The sequence below is a fragment of the Meriones unguiculatus genome, chromosome 7 (genome assembly GCF_030254825.1).
Source record: "Meriones unguiculatus strain TT.TT164.6M chromosome 7, Bangor_MerUng_6.1, whole genome shotgun sequence".
NCBI lineage: Eukaryota > Metazoa > Chordata > Mammalia > Rodentia > Muridae > Meriones > Meriones unguiculatus.
The window spans coordinates 32,513,635-32,521,579 of NC_083355.1; the positions used below are offsets into that span (position 1 = coordinate 32,513,635).

At 47.7% G+C, this 7,945-nt stretch overlaps 1 protein-coding gene across 1 annotated transcript; it reads right to left on the reverse strand.

Moving 5' to 3' along the window:
• Positions 1-436: 436 nt before the first annotated feature.
• Mrps23 (mitochondrial ribosomal protein S23) lies at positions 437-7,494 on the reverse strand. Its single transcript, XM_021658140.2, has 5 exons — positions 7,337-7,494; positions 6,451-6,621; positions 1,586-1,663; positions 1,218-1,344; positions 437-744 (listed from the first exon to the last, which is right to left on the reverse strand). Exons 1-5 carry the CDS (start codon positions 7,378-7,380, stop codon positions 646-648), a joined length of 519 nt encoding a protein of 172 aa, XP_021513815.1. The 5' UTR covers positions 7,381-7,494; the 3' UTR covers positions 437-645.
• Between the last annotated feature and the right edge of the window lie 451 nt (positions 7,495-7,945).

Consider the following 7,945-nt stretch of genomic DNA (forward strand, 5'->3'; position numbering starts at 1 on the left):
CTCCCAGCCCTTCGATCTTGGAGATCCAGTGACTAATAAAAACATCAGTCTTTAGCTACGTGGTTGTTTATGCATTCATCAAACATTTTCTAAGCAGCCTATGAGCTGTAGCCCATGCTAACCCTCTCCAACACACCTAACCCATGACATTCAAGTTATGGATTTGGCCTTGTGCACATCAGACAGGTCCTCAGTCTTCCTGCAGCAGGAGCTGCTGTGCCTCTGCTGTCCCTCTCAAGCTGCAGTCGATGGCTCTACAGCAAAAAGTACAGACGTCACCTGCAGACGGAAACACTTGGCAGAGGGACGCCATGTGGGTAGGTGAAATTCTGAGGGCTCCAGATGAGAAGCACAGTGAGTTCAGATGCGGTCGGCCCGCAGCCAGCTCAATGCACCTTTAAAGGTTTCCTGGTGTTATTTACAGTTTCAAAGCAAATTTACTTTGTAAGCACTGGAGAACCCTTTATTTAACCATGTCTTGAAAGAAAAGTTCACAAAATTGGTGCTTTCAAACCACGGGACTGAGATTTGTAACAACTCAGAAACAAGAACTAGGAGAAGGCACACATGCCTGAGAGATGGGAGACCACCAGAGTCCAAACAGCTTAGCCCAGCCGTGGTGTGCAGGCTCCATGCAGACGGGCCTCAGGGAGGGGAGAGAGTCGTCTTTGTCTCCTGTTGCGCCCAGGCCTCTTCTTCCTGAGGCTGCTTTCCTTCTGACGAGGCTTGGGGTCCCACATTGACCTATTAGGGTTTGCAGGGAATTTGATCACCGTCATCTTGCTTACAAGACCAGCAACAAGCATGTCTCCCCATGCTGCCAGTGCTTGCGGCTGGCTGCAGCAGGTGACCAGACACGCTCTGCCATTAGGGAAACATTTAGCACTCAAGTCAAATTCTCTATGACATACAGCAAATGCACAAAGAGTCCTATGGAAACACGTTCTCAAGAGCCTAACCACAACTCACTTATTCCAAGCAGTGGCCACAGAATCCCCGTATCTTCAATACAACAGTATTTGACCTGGAGTTTAAGGTACGAGCCAAGGTTTCAAGATGCAAACTAACCCCTTTTACTGACAGAAAGACAACACCAATTGAAATTACTCTGTGCGTGTCTGTGCATGTGTGTGTGCGTGTGTGTAACTGGGCACACACGCTACTGCTGAGTTACACCCTCTGCCCAACAATAACAGCTTTGACAATTAGGTACTCACAGTCCTGGCTTCTCTTACTCGTCTCAAAATGACACCTTCTGCCAACAAAGCCTTCCCCGTTTCCACAAATAACTTCTCTTCATCTGTTTCTCCCAGATTCTGCAGCTCCATGTACTTCTCCACAAACCTGAAATTCCAAGCAGCCCATCGTAGGCCTGTGCTGGGGTTGTAGAGTCACCTTCTACATGGTACCACGCAGGCACTGGAGAGAGCGGCCTAGAGGAGCACCCCACCTTAAGGAGCACCCTCCTGAAGCCACACCCTCCCTGAAGGAGCACCCTCCTGAAGGAGACCTCCACACAACTCCTCCAAATGACAGCTGAACCCTCAGGGGGAAGCTTGGTTTACTCAGGCCTGGAAATGCTTACCGCTGACAGGTAGACTTGAATTTTGGGTTGAACAGATCAAAAGCTTTCTGACCAGATCCATAGGCCGAAAAGAATTTCCTAGAAAACACAGACACTCTATGAATCTCCAGTTATAGGCAATGGAGAGTGGGTAGAGGGAATACAGAATGAGTGCTAGGCCCTGAGAAGTTAGAGCCTCAGCCAAAGGACCACGCTACATCGAGGGACAAAGGAATACGTGAGAACTAACACTCCCTCATCCTTCTGCTCCACCACCTTCCCCGTTCCCCTCAGAGAGCAACACTGACCAGGTTCATGTGCTGCCACACTCGGAAATACCCCACCAACAGGTACTACTAGATTCATCATTCCACACCCGTGTGTGTGTGTGTATGTGTGTGTGTGTGTGTGTGTGTATCTGTCACATGCACACTGAGTGTTCGGGTGTGTGTGGAGACAGAGGATGACATCAAGTGCCTCCCTCTACTGTCCTCTTGAAAGCTTTGAGATCAGCTCTCTGGCCGGCCTGGGAGCTCAGCATTTTGGCTGGGCTGGCTGGCCAGCAAGCCCTCTGCCCTGCAGTGCTGAGGTTTCAGGCACATGGAGCCATGCCCAGCTTTTTAGATGGGTGCTGGAGATCACACTCAGGTCTTCATACTTTCACAGCAAGTGTTCTTGTTCTTGTTCGGTGAATTTTCTTCAAGTCCCAGCCACATTTTTTAACCCAAAGAAAGAGTCCCCGGCTCCCTTTCTTTTAAATTGGGGAGGAAATCTGCATATTAAAAAAACATAATCCCTGTTGGGCCTTTGAGGTGGCTCAGTAGGTGGAGGCTCTTGTCACCAAACCTAACACCTAAATTTGATCCCTAAAACCCACAGGGGTGGAGAGGACCCCTATTAAGTTGTTCTCTGACTTCTACATGTATGCTGTAGCATGTACTCATACATGTGCATACACGCACATCCCCACTTTAATAAAATGCAATAAAAATTTAGCAAGCCTTCTTAAGCGTACTAAGAAGTGACATCTAGTACCGTCAGTCATACAACTATCACCTCAGTCGTTCCAGAACATGTGAAATTACGTCTATTTATTTACTTAGTGTGTGTAGGCATGTACATGTCCCAACGTATGAGTGGAGGTCAGAGGAAAACTCTAGGGAGTAGATTTTTTCCTTCTACCATGCGGAGTGCGGGGTTTGAACTCGGGTCATCAGGCTTGGCAGCAAGTGCCTTTACCCACTGAGTCTTCTTTTTGGCCCTCTGAAACAATTTGATCATCCTCCCCCCAACACACGGAGCCCAGAACCTTTATACACTCACACCCCTCAGTCCATAGCTTATGTTCTTTAGAGATTATCTCAGATTGAAGCAGAAACTGTTTCTAGTCCTTTGTCATGAAAACTGTTGCAGGAACACCTGTGCTTCCTCGTGTACTGTATAAATAAGTCATGGAATAAATCCACAAAAATGTATTATGAGATCAGAGTATGCGCTTATTTATCTGAAAAACAGAAACAGAAACGGACACAAAAACCTTCCAATTGCCTCAGTGCTTTTTAAAGCTGCTATGCCGAATTTGTACTCAAGTAAATTTTACAATATACACGTGCCTATTTTCCTGTTTCATGAGCTTTGCCAAATTGATACACTGGAAATTACAATTAATTATAGTTTCATCACCACTACCAAACCACCCCCTGCAAAAAGAAAAGGAAAGCCATTACACAACTTTTCAAATTTGAAAGCAAACTGGATCCCTTTTCTGTAAACTATTCATCTTCTCTGCCCATTTTCCTTGTAGTGGTTACTTTGAACTAAAAACTCCTATGTGGAAACCCCAAGGTGTAAAAGTAGAAATAGGAGCTTTGGGAGCTCATCAGGTCACATGTACAACCCTTAAATAAAATAGCATTGACGTCCTTAGAAAAAGACAGAAGGCGAAGGCATGCTTCCTCTCTGCTCTCTCCCAAGTAAGGACATAGCAAAAAGACAGCACTCTCAGAGGTGGGAGATATGGCCACGTCCAAACCAGCTTGGTCTACACAGCAAGTGCCATCCGGGAATCGCAGTGAGTCTCAAAACAAAACCACCAAAAAGCTCTGCAGTGGCTTATTGGCGGAGCGCTTGCCCGGTATGTATGAGAACATAGGCTCAACTCCTAGCACAGCAAAGCACAAAGAGGCAGTGTTTAAGTGAGCAAATACATGAACAAACCTGAGCAGAAATGCTTGGAAAATCTCAGAGAGCAAGAACATACTTGTCTCTGCTACCTCAGGAAAGTGCTACAGAGAGCAGAATATGGTAGCTCCTGTCTGTAACCCCAGCACTAGGGAGGCTGAAGAAATTGCACATAATTGAGATCACCTTGGCTTCCTCTGATGTAACCCTGTCTCAAAAAACAAAACAACAAAAACCTAGCTCAATCTTGACCCCTCTACCCTCCCTTTTCAGTATCTGCTCCTGCTAGATTAGTGGTTTCATCATTAGGTCACTAACGTTTCCTCAGTGGAGAGTTGCAAACAACTTACAGGCCATGAACTGGGATAGACTGAGATTACGACAATGAGCAGGACAGCACACGGTCCATGGTAGGCTTGTTTTCTTGTTTTAGTTCTAGTTCTGTAAGAACCCAAGGCCTCACGCAAGCCAGGTAAGCCTCTAACAATGAGATGCAGCCCTCGCTTATATGAAACCCAGTTTAACTCTGTAGACCAGGCTGACCTCAAACTCTTGATTCACCTGCCTCACCTGCCAGGTGCTGGGACTGCATGTGTGAGCTATCATGCCCCCCTAGAGTGTGACATCTTAATTTTTCTTTACTGTTAAAAGAAAAAAGTTTTAAAGACATTAGAAGGCCATTTTCCAACACTATTTAGGTTAGAAGGAGTGGAAAGCAAACTAAAAAACACATATTTTTATTTGTTTCAACAACACCTAATTAGTACTTTGAAAGTAACTACAAAAAAAAGGTAGGCCGGGACCAGCGTGAGTAAAAAGTGATTGCTCCCAAGCCTGATAACATGAATTGGACCCTTACGACTCACATGGTAAAGGAAAAAAACCAACTCCCACAAGTTGTCCTCTGATCCCACATGCATGTCACAAACATGTGCACAAGTCCACTCATACACACAGAGAGAATAAATAAATGTAGTAAATTAAAAAAAATAACAACAAAAACCCAGATGTGGTATCACATACTTAGAATCCCAGAAGTCAGGAGATAAAGGCAAAGGGACTGGAAGTTCAAGAACATCCCGGGTTAAAAATAAATAAATAAGGGGCTGGAAAGACAGCTCAGCAATTAAGAGCACAAGCTGTTTTGTTTTTTAGCGGACCTAGGTTCAATTCCCAGCACCCACATGGCAGCTCACAACTGCCTATGACTCCAGTTCCAAGGGATCAGGCACCCTCACAGAGACATTCATGCAGGCAAACACCAATGCAAATAAAAACATACATACATACATACACACATAAAGTAAATAGCTGGGTTTACTGAAAAAATAGCTTCCCAAATACTCTAAGAATAAAGGCAATTAGGCCAACAAAAAGAAAAATTGGCAGTAGTGACAATATTTCTCGGTGCCTAACACATCTAGAACAGTGTTTGACAAAAGGAACAGCACAGACCTTGTAAAATGAAATAAATAACTTCTATACATTAAAAAGAGCGTCATGGGGCTGGAGAGATGGCTAAGCAGTAGAGAGCCAGTGCTGCTCATGCATAAGACCGGAACACCTACACTTCCCAGCACCCAGGGCAGGAGCTTCAGAGTATCTGACACCCTCTTCTGGCCTCCTCCAGCAGTGAATACACATGCTGCCTACACATATAAACGTGCAGGCAAAACTCTCACACACATAAATAAAAACAAATGTTTATTTTAGAAATAAGACCTCTGGCCTCCAGAGGGCGCCTGCACTCACATGCACACACCAACACAAGCACAGGTTATTAAAAATAAATCTTAAAAAATAGCAAAATACTTTTTAAGCAGCATCTTCCTTCACCTTTACAACTCTTGATACGCTAGTATTTTGTGTTACGATGATTACAGGGACAGTGTTTTCAAAGTGACACAGCTAAGTTCCAGGAGCTGCCTTCCAACCACTACTTAAAGGGGGGGGGTGAAGGGGTGATCTGTGCTTTTACGCTTTTTATGCTTTCTTTTTGCTTCTCATTTATTACTACACAATAAATGTGTGTTAACAGCCAAGCAGGGTGATACAAGCCTGCAAGACCTGCAGAGGCAGGACTCCAGAGGCAGAGGCAGAAAGATCAAGACCCCGTCTCGGGAGATAAAAAGGAAGAAACAGATGCTAAAGCATGCAAGCACTTTCCTTCACATTTCTAGTCATGATTGTTTTAAGTGCTCTGAACTTCCAGGCAACCCTTCCAGAGTGGCTTCAGCAATTGTCAGACATGAAATCCACTGACCATATTCCTCCATTTCCACTTCCAAAGAAAACCGGAAGCCGACAGCCAGATGCGATTAACCAGATCTGCCACCCTCAAGGTTAGCCACTGGTGGTGAACCTCCTTGAACCTGATAGTTCTCTTGAATAAAACAAAGGCAATGACGCCTGCCTTCCAAGACAGGGTTAGAGTTATAAAGTCTATGAGTTGATGCTTGTCAAGGACTTATCCAAGTACCCCACTCAGAACAGACCACCAGGAAAACAGACAACTATGGCTGCAATGTTCTGCCGGTCTGGGGTCCTTAGATTCCACTTCTTAAAATTTCCGCTTCTTTTATTTGTTATACAAGACCGACTCCAGAGAGCAAGGCCCTGACTCAGCTTTGTTAGCAGACTTCTACATTAACCTTCCCTTTCTGGAGGTCTGTTGTTGCGTCCTGCTCACTACGGAAGACACTTACGCTCGAATCTGATCCTCATGGTAAAAGATGTCCTGGATGGAAGCTTTGGCTTTGCCATAGCGCAAACGGGGCCTTCGGTAGACAGGCTCTCTCAGAGGCGGAAAGGCCTCATATATGTCAAACCACACTGGCTTCTCCTTCAAAACCCCAGTACGCATCAGATCCAGTGTCCTTAGAGGAGGAACAGAACCAAGGTCAGTCGGTTACAACAGCCTGCCAAAGTCCCTGAATCAACTTAAAGCAGACAACAGCAGGGGGTACAGGGGAGCTGAGAAAGACCTCCTACCTGGAGGAGGCACGGCTAATTCCCTCGGTTAGGTCTTATGTAGCCTAAGCTAGCCTTAAACTCAAGTTGGTAGCTGAGGATGACCTTGAATTTAGTGGCTCCCTGCACTTTCCCGGTGCTAGGATTACAGCGTGTCCACGCGGGCTCTTTGTTTTGACAAAAGCCAGCCAATGGCCTGACTGGCCTGAACTTCGTTACGATGCCAGGCGGGCATCGGTCTTGGGGCGATCGCCTTGCCTCGCCTCCCACGTGCTGAGTTTGCGCGCCTGAGCCACCACACTCAGCTTTACGCCACTCTTATCTTCTCCCGCCGGTCTCAACCCCAGCCCATCCACCGTCCCACGGTGAAAACTGGCAAGACTGTCCAGTCAGGTTCTTCAGCCTCCTCTTTCTTCCAGAGGTCTCCACCAAAGTGGGGTGGCGGACACAATCTGACAGATCAGAAATCCAAGGGGACACAGACAAACACACCGAGTCCGAGCCAGGAGGGAGCACGAGGGCCTCACCCGGCTCGGACACCGCAACCGCGTCCCCTCAGGCCACTCCGGGAGGGTCGTGACCCGGTGGGAGCCCTGCCCACGCCCGACTGGGAACACGCACCGGGAGAACACGGTCCCCAACCTTTCCAACCGGCTACCCGCCATGGCCACTTAGGACGGAGAGCCGCTCGCTATCACCGGAAGCGGAAGCGGTGGCAGGCAAGCGAAGGGGAAACAAGTTGCTGGCCGAATCCCGGATGACAGTCCCGCCTAAACGCTCTCCGGAGGGCGGGACCAGGCAGAAGCAAACCATAGGCTGAGCCCGAGCGCCCGAGCACTCCGTGGCGGGAGGTTCAGACAGGAGCAATCGATAGCCGACCCTAGAGAGCGGGAGTGCGCCAGAGCCGCGCAGGAGTAGTAAAGACTGAGTACGCCGCGTGCTTTCTTCTCTCTGACTTTAGGAAGCTTCCTCCTCTCCTGCAGCGTGGAGGGAATGCAGTGTGGGGCTCTCGAGGATGAGGCCCATCGTAGAGTCAGGAGCAGCCGGCCAATCTGACATTTGAGGCCACCAGCTCGAGGCTCGACTGGGTCAGCAGAAGGAAGCTGAGATCGCCAAAGAGGGCGGAGGAACTGTCCCGGGCGCACGAGCCTCCTGGCCTCCTTCCTCGCCCTTGCGCCGTAAGCGGGGCTCGCTGGACAGAGCAGTCTGCTTTCCCAGTCAACGAAAAGC